Source organism: Trichomycterus rosablanca, chromosome 17 (genome assembly GCF_030014385.1).
Source record: "Trichomycterus rosablanca isolate fTriRos1 chromosome 17, fTriRos1.hap1, whole genome shotgun sequence".
NCBI lineage: Eukaryota > Metazoa > Chordata > Actinopteri > Siluriformes > Trichomycteridae > Trichomycterus > Trichomycterus rosablanca.
Window position 1 is genome coordinate 6,581,128 of NC_086004.1, and position 18,423 is coordinate 6,599,550.

At 39.8% G+C, this 18,423-nt stretch overlaps 1 protein-coding gene across 1 annotated transcript in view; it reads left to right on the forward strand.

Annotated features, from left to right (window-relative positions):
- Nucleotides 1-3,415: 3,415 nt before the first annotated feature.
- Nucleotides 3,416-18,423, forward strand: part of si:ch211-126j24.1 (phosphofurin acidic cluster sorting protein 2) — a 71,463-nt gene continuing 56,455 nt past the window's right edge. The window contains exon 1 of the mRNA XM_063013002.1: nucleotides 3,416-3,739. Coding sequence (XP_062869072.1) covers nucleotides 3,504-3,739 — 236 coding nt within the window. The 5' untranslated portion in view covers nucleotides 3,416-3,503. The remainder of the gene's footprint in view (nucleotides 3,740-18,423) is intronic.

Genomic DNA, 18,423 nt, shown 5'->3' on the forward strand with positions numbered 1-18,423 from the left:
ATGTACCTGACAAACCTGCATCACTAAACTAATCTAATCTAATGTAATTTAGATTTTATATTTTTCTATATTACATGTAAATATATAAGTATTACATATTTAAAAGGTTTTGCTGCCAGTGCAGCAGTCTGATACGTTAGCCCACTCCTGCCGAGATCCAAGTCTTGAGTTTGGGTTTCAGCGATGCCACCAGCTTGGCCAGGTGCTCAAAAGAAACAGTTGGCCATGTCTGAGGGGGCAATAGCTGCATGGGCAATTGCCTAGTTGCAGATAAAATAGCATCTCTCCGTCTGGCTGGGGAGAACACACAAGTGTTGAAGGACTATGCAGAGAATTGTGGTCATCAGTACATGGTAAAAGCTGTTAACATTCACTGCTGAGCAGTAATAAGGAAATAAAACTAAAGCTGAATTTTGAATACTGTTTTGGGACTGAATACAAACACTTCAGGTTTGTTGTCTAAATAATTTAAATAAAATTAGATTAAGAGAACTCACACTGAACAGAACTTGATGTGTATAACATGATGTGCATGTTTGTTTATTTATTAGAATTTTAATGCCATGTTTTACACACTTTGGTTACATTCATGACAGGACAGGTAATTATTGGTTACTACAATTCATCAGTTCAAGTCAAACACAGTCATGAACAATTTATCCAGTTCACCTTACTTGCATGTCTTTGGACTGTGGGAGGAAACCCGGAGCTCCTGGAAGAAAAAAACACACAGACACGGGGAGAACATGCACACAGACTCCACACAGAAAGTATCTGAACCGCTTCATCTGGGAATTGAACCCAGGACCTTTTTGATGTGAGGTGACAGTGCTACCCCCTTGATGTGTATATAAAATGTCAAACTGGACAGAACATGATGTGTATAAGCAGTAGTCTGGTTTTGTACCCAGAGATATTATACAGTATATTACATGAATATATCATTAAAACTAGGGCAGTATGTTTGAATAGATGGTAAAATAGCAAAATGGGTCAGAAAGACCTGGGTTTAATTACTATCACCGTCTATAAAAAGGGTAAATAAATGAGGGTTTAATTGCCCCTAGGAGTGCCCGAGTAAGTGTGTTGCCCTGCAATGTGTTGGCACTCTGGGTATACGTGCATAATATAAATGATAAAGTACTTCAAACAAACGTTGTTGCAATACTAGAACTACCCGGTAGGTGACACTAATGCATGGCTGTATCTATAGTAGTAAATCAAGGTGTAGACACAAGGTGGCGCTTTAGAACAAGAATTCACAAACTGGTTGTTCGGACCAATTTGGCGTGGAAAGTTTGTTTCTTTAGTTTTGGAGCCTAAAATTATGAAAATTAACAAGTAATAAGATTCTGCATCCCCCCCCCCCCCCCCGCACACAAACAAGAACAACAATAAGTCAGAATGTCCACATACTATTTCAACAACATGAATTGTCTTATTGTCCTATTGTATTTTAAGCACTAGATGTAGTCTGAGCAGTGGCGGCTCCTGCCAAATCTCTCAGGGGGGCAATTGTTGCGATGATGGCCAAGGTGACCCGTTCAGTGGGTAAATTAAAGCTTAAATAATTAACATCTTAAGTCATCTGTCAGTTTGCCCTCACAAATAACTTTGAACATTCAGAGAGACCAGCTTTACCATTAATCATAAAATTAAGTAAAGCTTTCACCCTAACAATTTAATTCAGTCTTCATCAGATAGCATTTTATTTTAGGTGCAGCAGATCCAGAATAAAGATTGGCATCGGGGCTGATGTGCAATGAATAAAGAAGTACAATTAAACAATTATGGAGATACAATAAGTGCAATCACAATTCACAATTTAAAAATTATATTACTAACTTGTACTTTACTTGTAACTTATATGATTTGCCCCCTTCGTAGATGTTTGATGTTTAAATTTGGTCTGGGTGGCCCTAATTCTTAAGTTGCTAATTTATCCTGATTACTATGACGACTGAATGGCACGATGGAGTAGATGGCACGATGGAACTGAGGTAATGGTAGTCATGGTGACGAGATTACGTGTGACGCAAGCACGTAAGTGCGAGCCCTCCCGGAACTCATTCAGATTGTATTGCAGCGCCTGCAATTCGAAAAAAAGAGCCTTAACATGAGAGTCTATGAGAGCAATCCGGGGCGATTTTCAATCAGACTGAAATCGCCCCAAAAGGGGCGGTACTGTATGGAACACAATTCGACGCTGACTGGACGATATTCCGAGGCAAGAGACTGTCCAGAACAGTCACAGCTGTGATAGAAAAATTTCTTCCCTTTCGTCCTTTGGTGGTGCGTCGCCCGATCGCCCTAAGGAACGAGCCGCCGCCCGAGTCTGAGGCATGTGTTTATATAAAATAATTTGTTAGAGATCAATTATTTGTCTCCCACATTAGACTTCAAAACAAGTAAATCTCAGACGCTTACTTTCTTTTAGAATTATTATTTAAATGTTTTGGTAGTGTGTTTGGATTTGATAAAATCCAGTCAAATGGAAGGTGGTCGACAAGGTTGAGCTCTAGTTATTATGGCTAAACCCTCAAAAGTGAATGTACCTGGAAAACGGACTTTATTTGTTGGGGTGGTACCACCTTTTGTACCTTTAGTATTTTACTTGCACTTTTATTTGAGAGAATACATATCTTAAATATATTTTAAATGACCCTACCTGTACTTTTTAACGCAAAACAATACACACTTAAAGCTAAAATGTCAAGTTACACTTAAGAGTACCACTCTTCTAGTTCTGACAATGTACATGAATGTATAATGTACTGAATTAATGTTTACATTTTCAGCATTTAGCAATTGAGGGTTAAGGGCCTTGCTCAAGGGCCCAACAGCAGCAACCTGGCAATGGTGGGACTTGAACCAGCATCCTTCCGATTACTAGTCCAGTGCTTTAACCACTAGGCTACGGCTTGCCATTCTAAAAATGGAAAACATCAATGGAATCAATAGTTAACACAAATAGATTTCCGCTAAACAAAAACACGATATGTCTTTGAAAAACATGAGTCTTAAAGACAAAGCCGTCACTGTCTGTGATGAGTTTTGCATGTTACCCTTGGCATGTGCCTGCTTGGGTTTCCTTCCAGTTCTCCCCCACCTTTAAAACACAATGAGCTGTGCTGACAGTGGGTGCATAAGCAAATGTGTGAGTGTATTTTGATCTGGTATAGACTGGTGCTGATCCAGGTCGTATTCCCACCTCGGGCCCAGCGTTTCCAAGTGATGGTCTATTCGCCTGAGGGAAAACGAGACAGTGAGCGGCGCCCTCTGGCGGGCATGTGGAGAATACACCCGCTCCACATTTGTGTTGAATGAAACTCCGCCTTTATGAGTAGCGGCGGATAATCAGTGAGTGAGTGAGTGTGAGTGAATGAGTGTGGATCTCTAAACGAGATGATCCTTCTACACGAGGTTAGAAAACGCGTTTGAGGTGGATAGAGATCAGCAATAGAAACAGGCTGGACTGAGCTTGATCTGGGAGAGGAGAGGCGATGATGGCGGCGGCTGTAGAGAGAGGAGGGGTCCGGGCCGCCTTTATGAATCCAGGCACGGGAGGAGTGGGGGTCGGGGTCGGTGTTGGGGTCGGTGCTCTCCCTTCGGTTGGACTCTCTGCTCCGGCAGTCATGGCCGGAGCGGCGGGTTCGGGCTCTTCGGGACATGTCCCTGTTCCTATGAATCTCTTTGCGACGTGGGAGATTGACCGATCTTCTCCGAGCTGCGTACCGAGGTACTGCTATTGTTTCTGCTATTGTTTCTGCTTTAGATCATTCAGCTTCAGTACTGTGCATGTAAATGTGCACCAGCCGCAGGTTCTGGACTTGTTTGCATAGTGTAAACCAAGTCAAAACCAGTTTGTTTGGAAGATCACACACAGATCAGATGTGCATATCAGATGTGTCATTCCTGTCCTCTAGCTCACTTCTAAATGTGTGCATATTTTGCATATTTCATTGCAATGTTTTGATGTTTGATGTTATGACTGCACATGTGTTTTCATTACAAACACTGCATGGACAGAACAAAACACTGATACACACTAACAAGCCTGATGTACAAAATCAAATCTGTTCTTTACTATGCACACTCATATCACTAAACCTACTAAATCAATGCAATGGATGTATATAGTATGTGAAACGACATATTTTAAATATATAGCTAAAACAATCCACCTAACATTATGTATAAAGTATGTTTATGTTTATATTTAGACCTGTCATCTATGTATTTATTGCACAGGACATTTAGCTCATATAGCTATAACTGGGGTGACACGGTGTCTCCTCAGAGCAAGAAGGTCCTGGGTTTGATCCCTAGGTGGAGCGGTCTGGGTTCTTTCTGTGTGGAGTATGCATGTTCTCCCCATGTCTGCGTGGGTTTCCACTGGGAGCTCCGGTTTTCTCCCACTGTGCAAAGACATGCAACTGAGGTGAATTGGAGATGCTAAATTGTCCATGACTGTGTTTGACCTTACAACCTGTTCTGTCATGAATGTAACCAAAGTGTGTAAAACATGACGGTAAATCCTAATAAATAAATAAATATATATATATATATAATCTAGCTGGATAATCTAGCAGACTATTTGCTCAAATAGAAGTGAGTCTTCCTTAATGCTGATTACTGACTGAAAAAAGTATAATAAACAGAGCATGATGCATACATAGTAAGTTATACCTATTTAACAGCAATGCTTTTAAGCTCAAACATAAGTATTCTTATCTACAGTGTTATGTAGTATATAATATTTATATGTTCGTTATGTAGTTAAAAATCTTTTCTTGTTACTGTTGACTATGTGGTACTAAAGAAGCATGATGTGCATATTAAATCTGCAAAATGTGTCATCTGTACATCCAAATGTATTGCTTTTATTTCTAGCAATGGCTGAATCTCTAGTCTGCATTTTGTATTTGTAAGATACACCAGCTAAACACTTCAAAACATACATGATGTGCATATTTAAACCCCTGTCCATACAGCCACTGTGTATCTAAACATTAACCATTTGAACAGACGCATGTGGACACCTGACCATGAGCATCGAGTCCCCCTTTGTGCTATAACAGCCTCTACACATCTGGAAAGGTTTTCCAGAAGATTTTTGAAGTGTGTCTGTGGGATTTTCTGAGCATCTGTGAGGTCAGACCTTGACGCTGGGCGAGGAAGTCTGGCTCACAGTCAGAATTAGAATTTCATTTGTAAGGTATCAAAGGCGTCAAGGGTCAGAGCTCTGTGCAAGCCATGGGAGTTTTTCTACACCAAACTCATCAAACCATGTATTTGTAGACCTTAGTAGACCTAGTAATCAGAAGTTTAAATCCCCCCGTTTAATCCCCACAACCACCAAATAATGTAAAAAAGCTGCATGATTTAAATATCTATTTTCTGTCTGTTTTTTTTATTATTGCATAGGTGCTGCATGTATTAGACTCCTACGTGTTAAACCCGACTTGCTTCTTCTTCTCACTTATGTGCACGGTGAGATCTGCAAATCCTGCTTTTTACTGTGCATATGTTGCATAGTATATTTAAATAGCCACACGATCTTAACAAAATCTTCTTATGGTCACATCATGGTTTAGTGTTAATGGCAGATCTGTAATCCCTTTCATCCACCATGTGTTCAGAGCAGATTCTGTATCATTTATCATCATTTATCATTTAGATCATGCATATGACCATCTAAATGTTTAAGCCCTCGACAGTATTTACAGTGCATGATCACAGCTTTTTCAAACCATCCATCAAAATGTAAAACATATTTTTTAGCACATTGTCAGTGGATCTTTAGTTATTACAGTTTTTTATTATATCCTTTGTACTGAATTAGAATTGATGTGACCTATATTCCAAGTGCCGTCTCCCTTTAGGAAACTCACCACTCTCACTCACTACAGCAGCGCTTAACCAGCTCTCCGTAACGGATTTCTTTCACTTCCAGTCCTTTTAATCCTTCACACTGGACTGTTCTGAAAATGTAATGAAATAAAATCCTATGGTCTTATGGTTTATTTTAGAAAATGTAATTGTAGACCAAGGCTTGGAAATAGATTTGAGTTGCAGAGGATGAGCAGAAAGCTCCCAAGGTTGACTCATGTTACCTTTACTTATTATTGGAATGATAATACAAAGTGCTCCATTTCCAGTTTTACATAAGCATGTGCATGTTTTTTCATAATTTAAGTTTGACATAATAAGCAGTTGAAGGTGGACGATCAGGTACGCTTGTAATGGTCATTTATGTCATAGCAGTCTTGGGATTTGTATGATTTCAGCAACATATACATCCTTAGCTATTTTAATGTCTAGGGCTGAAGAATTCTCTGTGCTTATATAAATAGGGTTAGTTTAATGTATGTATTACAATGCATTACGGCATTGCCCATTAGCTTTTTGGCAAGGGTGGGGAAAAAAAATATCAAACTGTTACCGTATGCTGGTTAGGCTAAACACAACCATGATGGTAAACAAAATGTTAATAATTACACAAAGTGGCAAAATCCTAATCCTAATCCTTCTATGATACAAAATCACAAGAAAATAGGTGTCACATACCACCAGTTTGGCCTCAACAGGGACAACTCAAACAGTAGGGTAAAAAATAATAATCTAGGCCAGATGGAATGCCTTTATTTGTCATATGTATACATATAGACATATACAGTCCAATTTAATTAAAACCCACAACCTTTCAATTAGTAGTTAATCAGCTCAGCGACCACTGATCCTTCTATTAAGAATTGATTATTGTTAATACTGTGAATAATAATACGCTTATTTAGTGTTGTAGAAATACTGATGATACACACAGGAATATGAGGAGATGTTTTGTGATACTGAGATACTGCAGTGCTGATAATGAATCGTAAAAAATAACTACTCCTCACTGTGAAGCACTTATTAAGTGTGTATTACATGGTCATAATAGTTAGGAATCGGTGTCTTTAAATAAAAGGCTAAAAGATTAGGATGAAGATCAGGTTGCAGATTTAATTTCGCACTCTGCTTTAGATCAACTATGTTTCGATACACACCCATTTCTTCTCTTATTAAAAATGTTTGCTTTTCTTAACGGTTTGTAAATGCATTCTAACAGCACATGAGCTGGTTTATAACAATGAGTAAACAATAGAATTATGCATATTCACTTGGTTTGAAATGTTGCATCTAGACGGATGTTGTGATGTTGGCTGCAACCACAAGTCATTCGCAGAAACAGTCCGCATGGCATGCACAGGGCGTCAGAGAAGAAAATGTGGGCGGGTTATAAAGGGCAAATTCTCAGAAGTAAGAGACACTTTATACCCGGGAATATCTGGAATGAAGACAGCTGAGCGCTCTGTGTTTGCTCTCAACAGAAGGGAGACTTGAAAACTGATTCTGGATCTGCTCTGTCATTGGTACAGTGTTTGCCTAGACAGATGAACCATGCATCTCAGATGCTATCTTTACAAAATCAGAGAAGCGTGTAACACCAGGAATGCCGAGCAAATGAAACCCAAGTGGTTCATGTAAGATGTAAGGGTCTGGTAAGGGGATGGAATGCATGTCATCCAAACAGGCCTTTAAAAAGACGTAAGCACCATGAACTCTTTAAATGACAGTGTGGCATGTGGTATCAAGTGAGACATGGTAGCAGCCGTATTTGCACTTGCAGCCCAGCTGTCACCTTATTGTTGTTTTTGGCCATGCTGTCCTACAGAACTGGCTCCGACTGGCAAATAGGGACAACCTGGCACAGCGCTGAGCTCCTGAGGGACGTCCTTGGGCTCGGGGGACTCATTTGTTATTTTGGACCAGATGTGTCGTACTTGACTGAGTGTAAGGAGCAGGAAAGTGAAGTGCACACTATTTAATTTAGTGAAGTCTTGGAACTGTCACATGTTGTATGATACGTACATGATATACTGAAATTTAAGCTCTTGAGGACTGACGGTCTGAAATTCAGACAGTAATTGAACTGATTCAAGTTATAAAGGTGTCGTGATATAAATGCATAAAATATTCAGATTAAAAACTCCTAATGAAGCTGTACACAGAGCCGGTGCATGCGTAACTGAATGTGGGTCAGGGCTGTTTCAAATTGACTCTCTGTTTCTGTACAGGTTGTGGCTGTGCTCTTAATTGGAGTGAAGCATTGCTGTTGGAAATTAATATAAAAGACATTTTTAACTGACATCATTATTTGAACAACGACTTCTTGCTTGGTTATCGGGTAACTCTTTAATCATTGGCACCCCAGTAGCTGGGTTTAATCTGGTGAGTTTAAGCAAATGCACAACTGCATCTTTACTGCATTATTATACATTTGGGACAGTGGCACAGCTGGTAGAGTGGGTGTCACATTGGATTTGAAATCCTGGATTTGATGCGTCTGTGGAGTTTTAGTATGTTTTTCACTGGCATGTGGTTGGCTTCTTCCCACCATGTGAAAACATTCATAAGGTGGTTAATCTGCTCTAAATTGCTACTAGGTGAGATATGGCGTATTCCTGCCCAGAGTTTTAATGATAAAGTGGTTATAAGATTGATTATTTAATTATAAATGTGTCTTAGGGACAAAACTCAAATAAATGTTTTTTTCTGTTGTGGGAATCTGGTCAAGTTTTGACTTAGGGACAGTGGTAGCCTAGTATGTAGAGCTTTGGGCAATCAACTGAAAGGTTGAGAGTTCGAACCCCAGCTCTGCCATCCAGCCACTGTTGGGTCCTTGAGCAAGGCTATTAACCCTGTCCGCTCCAGGAGTGCCATACAATGGCTGACACTGCGCTCTGACCCCAGCTTCCAAAGAAGCTGGTATCATTGTACTGTACACCTGTATATGTATATATGACAAAATAAAGGCATCCTATCCTATTCTAGGTTTTGTGAATGATACCAATTTTAATAATAACTGTTTCTGATATAAAAATATTGTGTCAAAGAGTGTGACTTTTTGCTATTAACCACATCAACCCAATAAGCACTTGTTAATCAGACAACCACATCACCACTGAGGTTATATTTTAGCTTTAAATCAGATTAAAAAGACATAACAATAACTTGGACAAGACAATATTCAACACTTTATTTACTAACAGCATAAAACCCTTATCAGATTTCCTGTGACACCCAGTTAACTGAGCTTGGAATGTGATCCAACAACTTTAATTTCCTCCAGCTTATTATGCTGGAGATATTGGAACTCGCTTTTGGCCTTACTTATTAAGTTTAGGTTTTTTAGCCACACCCATTGCTAACAGGTGTATACAGTTAATTATATAACATAAATTATATGCTTCCAGCTTTGTGGCAAGGTTTTGGGAAATGCTCTTCCTTGTTCCAACATGACTGTGCACCTTTGAACAAATCAAGGTTTAATAAGCTTGGTTTGGAGAAACCCCAGTGGCCTGCACAGAGCCCTGAAGACATTTGGGATTAATTGGAAAATTGGTGTCAGGTTTCACAATTGCTCTTTTGACTGAATTAGCACATAGACAAACACTCCAACACACACAAACACTCCAAAATCTTAAAAATGGAATTGTGTATGTCCCCATACATGTGACCATATACTTTGTGACGCATTGTGTATCTAATTTATATTTGTATAGAAACGTTGCAGTTTAACCTAAGATTGGGTGAAATTAACAGAATCAGACTTTTAAATTGGTCTGCACTTTTTTTAGCTGGGCGACACGTGGCTTGGTGGGTAGCACTGTTGCCTCATGGCAAGAAGGTCCTGGGTTCGATCCCCAGGTGGGGCGGTCCGGTTCCTTTCTGTGTGGAGTTTGCATGTTCTCCCTGTGTCTGCGTGGGTTTCCTCCGGGAGCTCCAGTTTCCTCCCACAGTCCAAAAACATGCAGTCAGGTTCATTGGAGACACTGAATTGCCCTATAGGTGAATGGGAGTTTGTTTGTGGGTGTATATGTGTCTGCGATGGACTGGCGCCCTGTCCAGGGTGTTACTGTGTTCCTTGCGCCCATTGAAAAAAGCTGGAATAGGCTCCAGCACCCCCCGTGACCTTGATCGGATAAGTAGTTAAGAAAGTGAGTGAGTGTTGGTTTAGCTGGCACAGTGGGTGCTGCACAGCTCCAGGTTCAAACCTCACCTTCAGTCACTGTTTGGCATGTGAGCTTCCCTCGAATATTTCAGATTTCTCCCAAAACCATGCAGCCAATGTTGATTGGCTACTTTATGATTTTGAAACTCAAAAGTTGATGTTTTGCTTGATTTGGTTTTCGCTGATCTCCTGGGTCTGCCGGTCTGTTTTATTCATGCGCCAAACCACGATCAAAACAAATCTCTGTCGTCTGTAATAAATAATTGCAAATACGTGTGTGATGTTTTCTATTGCCATAACTGAGCTGAGTAAACCTTAGCTGTGTGCCGTTCTTACAAGGAGGAAAAATGACTTTAAGAGAGCACACAGTAATATATCAGTTCTTCCAGTAATTAAAAACGTTGCCTGTATCACTGTAGCTAGCAAATAGCATGTCAATTATTCATTCCTTTTCATTGCGCTCTAATTGGTATGGGATGCCGTGGACAGCCATTATTTTTGATGGAATAGAGTAATGTTGCTCTGTGAAATGGTTCCCTTGCCAGTATGTCGTTCCAAAGACGTGTGTTCCTGTCTATATCCAGACACTCACTGTGGTCACTATCTGGTGTTAAAAAGTTTCAGATTTTTCTGTTTGGATTGGATATTTTCCTGTCCTGTCTCCACTCCCAGCTAGAATGCTTGAATGCCAGCTAGAATGGTTTGGTGGAAAGAGTTGTGTTGTGTAAAGATTTCACATTGTTTTACATTGATGAGCATCGAGGGATCATTTCAGCAGGATCTGCTTTCTTCCCCCGGTCATTTACTGGTACCTGGTTGAGGACATGCCTGCTGGCCAGACTGACCATTGTTAGGAAAGTCAGCAAACACCTTTAAATCCTGGTGTATAAAAGGCTTTTTATTATGTGATTATTACTACACTGTATGGTCAAAAGTATGTAGACACCTTACCCATGGGCTTGCCAGACATCCCATTTCAAAACCATGAACATGGAGTTGCCCCCTCATTGCAACTACAGTGGTGTTCCACACAGTTTGGTGTGTCTGTAGTCATCCACAAATTGGTGGTGATGTCATCAAAAGAGCATAAGTGATGTCAGGCATTGATGTTGAGATGAAAGCCTGACTTGGCAATGGTGTTTAGTAAGGGTGAGGTCAGAACTTTTCTCAAACCAGTTCTAATGTGTTGTGAGTCATTTTTCTGCTGGTTTTCTTCATGGTGTCTCTCCATATTTTTATGTTCTGTGTTTTGGAGTATGGTACTGTTTCTACACTTTTGTCTTTCCCTTCTGGCTCTTGATTTGATCTTTGCAGCATGCCTGCTCATTATAATAATAATAATAGCCCTAAATTATTTGAAATTATTTGAAGTTCAGTTTGTCTTATTGCAGCTTTGCTTTAGAAATACTTTAGGAGTGTTTTCTATTTTTATTTTTGTATTTTTTATTTTTTTTAAATGCATTTTCTCCCCATTTTCCTCCCAATTTAGCGCCCCTTAATTTTTGTCTTCCACTGCTGAGAGATACCAGATTGCATCTGAGGAGAGCACGTCACTGTACACGCCTCTTCTGACGTGTGCACAGCCCTCCTCTTCTTGCCCCTGCATTCTGCACAGGCGTCTCTTCCACCAATCAGGGTTCTTACACAGAGTATGAAGACCCACCCACCCACAAATAGTCCGGCCCCCACCCTGCAGATACGGTGGCCAATTAGTATCTGCTGCAGGCACTGCCAATTATGCCCGCCAGATGGCGCCCAGCTGACCAGTGGCAACACCAAGTTTCGAATCGAGGAGTTCAGAAACTCGGTGCTGGTGTGCTAGCTGAATATCCTGCCGCACAATGTGTGTTTTTTATTATAATTTTTTTATCTTTACAATTATTTTTTCACGGACCAGCACATGAACAAATCTTTCTTAAGAACAAAAGATCCAGGATTTAAGGTTGTAAGACCAGATGATCAGTCTCATTTCCTGAAAAAGAACATCATGTTTTCATTGAAGCTGTTAGCCAGGAAATTTGACTTGTTTATTAAATTACTCCTCAGTTATGTATTCATTCAGTGTGTCTGTGTGAATTTGTGCCAGTTTACTTAAAAGAGCATTTGTAAAGTCAGGACTGATGTTGGATTAGAAGGTCTAGCTCGCAAGTCAAATTATGGTCTAAAATTCTAAATCTCTTGGCAATGAGTATAGCTGAACACCCAAATAATTAAAATGAATCATCAATAAGATTTTGTGCCCACATACTCGTGGCTGTATAGTGTATATCCTGTTATGTAATCTGACCCACTGACCTCCTTTTTAAGTAAGCATATCTGACTTTGGACCAGGGTTTGGTCATTTCATTGTGAGAAGCGCTCGAGGGGTCTGTCGGAGCTCTGCTGTGTCGCTGGCCTCAGCAGGCATGGGAGGAATGGTGAAAATAGTGCTCTAAATCAGAAGCATGTGGCAGTCTTTTCCTGCCTGCTCTCTCAGTGTCAGAGCCCGGGGCAGAGGGGTCTCACCCGGCCATGAGAACAATGTCATGTGTGTGTTTGCTTGTATTTTTCTGGGTTTTTATTCTAAAAGTTAACTCAGTGAATCAGTGTTGACTGTGTGGCTCATGTGTGTAAATGTTTCTGTGTGTGTGTGTATGTGTGTGTGTGTGTGTGTGTATGCTAATGTAGAAACCCCATTTCCACAAAATGCAATAAAAAGAAGAATCTGTGATTTGTTTATTCTCTTGAAATTGTATTTATCTGACAAAAGTAGAAAGAAAAGATCAACTTCATTGTATTTTGTAAATTTAATCACATTTAGAATTTAATGTCTGCAACACGCTCAAAAATATTGGGACAAGCGAAATAAGAGTGAAAAGTTTGTATAATATTCACATTATACCGTTATACGGGTCGTGACTCAACACTTTGTACCAAGCTTCAGGAGATAATTGTCAGTTAGTTCAAAAAGAACATTTAGGTATTTTACCATCTATCGTGCACAATATTGTAAAAGATTCAGGGAATCTGGAAAAATCTAAGTCTGCATAGGGCAAGACCTAAAATTACTGTTGAATGTGCATGACTTTTGAGACCTTAGACAGTATTGCAGTAGAAGCAGTCATGGTAATATAATAAATATATAGTCACATGGTCTCAGTACTTCAGAAAACCAATGGAACTTAACACAGTCCATCGCTGTATTTTACAAAAAGTCTAAACTTTTTGGAAAAGGGGTTTTGTATGTATCTGGCAGTTGAAAGCCTTATTGCTTTCATTTATTTATGCAGCTGTTCAAGTGCTAGACTGCAAACACTTGGGTGTGATGTGATTTCTCAGCACAGCTGTGCAGCCCAACCAATCAAGTCAAGAGTTCAGGCCACTGTTTAACCACTGTTTGGATCATTCAGTAAATAAATATTAAAAACTGAAAGTATTCTGACAATATATTCAGAATGTAAACTTTACACAAAGTCAATAGAAAACAGTTTATTACACGTGTTGACTATACATGGTAATCCAATAAAATACCATCAGTATACTAAAGCTCTTTCACAACATTACTGTGATTATTATAAGATGATACACAGAGCTTTATACTGGTATGAATGAATAAATGATTACGGGTCGCCATAGCAGATCATTTGTTCACATATTTGATTTGGCACAGTTGTTACACTGAAATGTTACACTGTTACCCTTTCTGATGCAACCCTCTTATTTATCCGGGCTTGGGACCAGCACTAAGGGTGCACTGATATATATGTCCCCCAATAATGCCCTGCGCCTTCTGTTTTTGTGAGCCCTGCCTGAAATACAAAATCTCAACATTGTTGTAAAAAAAAGAAACACTTTAAAGGACATTTTAACAGACTGCATTGAATTGATTAATGACGTCTTTGATGATTATGGGTCAACGATTGCCAGTCTATTTTTAAATGACTTCTTGTGTAGGTCCAAAATATCAATAAATATTGTTTCCTTTGTCTTTATGTAGCTTTGTAGATTTCATGAGATTTACTTGCTGGAAACTCAGATTTAAAACCTGTTGGGAAGCCCAGAGGGCTGATTATGGTTATTAAATGGCAGCATTACGGCTCATAGTGATGCTGAGCGGTTACACAGTTTACTAGCATCACTGCTGGTAAAATGTGAGTGCAGGAGGGAGTTGCATTCATCCTGGTTTCCACATGTTCTGTTTTCTCTACAGGAAAGAGCTCAGCTGAGCTGCTTCCTCTGGATCTACTGGCCAGCTGTGTGTGTGTGTGTGTGTGTGTGTGTGTGTGTGAGAGAGAGAGAGAGAGAGAGAGAGAGAGAGAGCAGGGAGAGTCCCTGGCTTTCATCACATAATTCCAGTATGATAAAAAAGGAGGGAACTGCCATGGTAAAGAAACATTTTAACACTGAACAGCTGCATCAGAGCAGAACAGTTATTTCTCTTAGTTTTCCTCTTTATGTAAGTGTGTGTGTGTGTGTGTGTGTGTGTGTGTGTGCGTGTGCGTGTGTGTGTGTGCCTGAGTGTGGTAACATGCTGAATTCTTTTTCAGTTGCATTCATGCATGTGGAAGGGTTGGAATGTCTGGGTTTTGTTGGGATTGTCTTGCTGAGCTTTCATGTTACATGAAAGCTGGACTGTAAGCTGGACTGTATGGCCCTGCTGTAGCTATATTATTCTACACACTTCCTCACTAGCAATGATTGTAGTTTATGGGGTTGGTGATATAACTATACACTATATACTGTACACACACTATATGCACACACTGTATATAATATTTCCTTTTTAGTACTGGAATGTATAATGGTGTCCCTATGAGTGGTGATGATAAGCATCTGGTAGTGATAAGCATCTGGTAGTGATCGACATTACATCTGTAAGCACTGTAGATATAAAATCTTGAGTTACCTGACCCTAATTTTACTGGGTTCAGACCTAGTACTATTTTCAGGTAAAACTCTGCTTCAAATAAAGCTGAATAATTTATGACAGTAAATAATATGAAGGCTTAAACGTAACAATGAACACTGAAGGTTTGCCTTTTGTTAGCGTGTAGCCACATGCTACTGTCGTGCTTATAGATGCTGACCTGAAAATATTTGTGGTGGAATATTTTCTGTGGGTTGCAGTCTAATAAATAATATCTCCATACCGCTGTATAACTGTTGGTGTGACATATTATTGGTGTGCTACAATTCTACAAGTGTCAATCTCTGGGATTTGCTGTTGTGCTACACTGGAACCAATTTGCATAAAACATGAAAATCTAAATTAAATACCACAAATCGCTCTGTCACTGAGTCTGTTGCTGGAATCACAGCTTTGTGTCATGCTGTGATATAGGAAATAAATGCTGGAAATCTGTTGGTTCGTCACTCTCTCACATGAATACAGGATTCATTCATCGCGCTATATAGACCAGTACTATAGACCTGTTAGTGTCACTTGCAGGACAAAAGTCCAATTTTAAAAAGATCCCAGTGTGTAAAATACTAAAGGGTTCATACAGATGCTTATCCGTCTTAATATTTGTTGACTTCAGAGTTTAAACTGTATTTATTTTAAAGTATGCTTGATGATTTTCCCTGTAAGCAGACTAAACAACATTCACTATAAAACAAACTTCATGGGCTCATGTATCATGTATCACAGACTTTATTTTAGTTAAACCCCACTAAAACCTTTACAGGGCTGTTTGGGTGTGCATTATGCTTCATTAGTGGTCAATATGAACTAACTGTTTTGACCTCCACTGGAAAGGAATGATGACGTATTGTTGTAAAAACTGAATTTGACAAGATTAAGCAATTCACTTAAAGTTGATTTAGTTAAAGTTCTGCTGCAGGAAGTGGCATAGACACGACTGTCTGTGCTTTAGGTGCATGCTTACAGCTTAACACTAGTAATGGCTCAGACTGGGGATTGTGTGAATGTAATGTTTACATTCGGTCTTGATCTACCAGTGCAATGTGAGCGTCCTTAAGCATGAGTGTGTAGCACAATCCACACCACTTCCTGTGTGAGTCACTTCCTATGTGTAAGTGTTTGTGGGATGAAGTTAGTCTAGAGGGAGCAGGTCCAGCTGAGTGTGGTGTAAACGTGCCCTTTCTGCAATGTAGGCACACCAGGGTGCAGTCTGCAACAAGTGTTTGTGCTTTAGATAAAGAGCAGCAAGCATACACTGCACACACTGCATACAATGCACACACTGCATACACTGCACACACTGTTTACACTGCATACACTACACACACTGCACTCATTGCACACACTGCATACACTGCTTACACGGCACACACTGCTCAGACTACATACCCGGCACACACTGCATACACTGCACTCATTGCACACACTGCATACACTGCATACACACCATTCACTGCACTCACTGCATACACTGCACACACTATATACACTGCACACACTGCATACACACCATACACTGCACTCACTGCATACACTGCACACACTATATACACTGCATACACACCATACACTGCACTCCATACACTGCACTCACTGCATACACTGCACACAATGCATAAATTCCACATACTGCATACACTGCACACACTGTACGAATCATACACTGCACACACTGCATTAACTGCACACACTGCACACACTGCATACACTGCATACACTGCACACACTGCATACACTACACACAATGCATAAATTCCACATACTGCATACACTGCACACACTGTACGAATCATACACTGCACACACTGCATTAACTGCACACACTGCACACACTGTGCACACTGCATACACTACATAAATTGTATACCTGTGTGGAGTTTGCATGTTCTCTCCATGTCCACGTGGGTTTCCTCCAGGTGCTCTGGTTTTGTCCCACACTCCAAAGACATGCAAGTGAGGTGAATTGGAGATACTAAATTGTCCATGACTGTGTTCAATATAACCTTGTGATCTGACGAACCTTGTGTAATGAGTAACTACCGTTCCTGTCATGAATGTCACCAAAAGTATAAAACCTGATGTTAAAATCCTAATAAACAAACAAACAAACATACATTGTATACACTGCACACACTGCAGAAACTGCATGCAGAGCCGAAATGTTAAATTATGAACCTGAGATGGATAACTAGGATGAAAAGCCCCTGGTGAATATGGGGTGTGTAGCATGACTGAGTAAATGCTTTTTTAAGGATGTAGCTCATTCTTTATGTAAACAGAACGTTTGGTTATTCATTATTCCTGAGTTTGGATGACTTTGTGGAGCATCAAGCTTTTGATTTTACCTCTCAGAGGAAAACAGCTAGCTGTTTCCACATTGTTTACTCATTAGAGCTCAGCTCACCAGATCAGCGTGTATTGTACTTTAATAATAATGAGCTTCAGCACAGATGTTCTAGACTTCGAGTGAACGATGTAAAACTTTTTTCTGAAACATATAGCTTTTATATTATTTTTTGGCACAATCTGGAAGTTATTTGACCTTTTTCAGCAAAACGGTGCTCACATGGCGCAGCAGCATAACACACTTACTACCACAGAGAGTCTCTGTCTCAGTCTTGCCACCGGCCATGTCAGGTGCTTAACAGAGTTCATGTCTGTGTATGAGAAAGGCAAGACCGTATGATTTAAATCTCTCTGTTGTATCCGCTGTTGGTCGTGTGTCTGAGGAGAGGTGTGCTAGCTTCTGGCGATTATCGACCAGCAAGGTTGTGGTGCAGCGGAGGAATTGCATTATGATTAGCATTCTGTTGAAGCAATACTGGTCAATCTTTCACATAAAAAAAAAAAAAAAAAACTGCCAGCGGTTGTGTACAGCAATTAGCGTTCTTGACACAGATGACTGATGAGTTTTAGGATCAGGTCTCTGATTGGCCCACCTAAAAACATCAATTGTTTTTATTCTAAATTATTTAATATGTTGCTGTGTGCTCCTACTTGCCACCATGCCGCATTAGATTTCTAGATTTAAAGCAATTTATTAAGCATATATACTGTATACAGTGGACTCAGAATATATTAAGACCCCTTGAGTTTTTGCACCCGTTATTGTGTTGTGGATTTGATTTTGAATGGATATAATAGTTATTTTTACCCATTCATTTAAACTTAACCATCTATAATGACAAAGTGCTAATATGTTCTAAAACTCAGAAACTAAAATCTCATTCTCAAAAGTATTCAGACCCTCAGTTTAATACTTTGTAGTCAGTAGCAGCAGTTAGAGTTGTTATCATATGTCTTTTTCTCAGCAGTGGCTGGAATGGCTGCAGTCTTATCGTTCTGCAATAATGACTTGATTTATGGAGGTTCTATCTCTATAGAGGTTTTACCATCTCTGGAACTTCTTTAGAGTGACCGGTGGATTCTTTCTTACCTCCTTCACCAATTCCCTTCCTGCCTG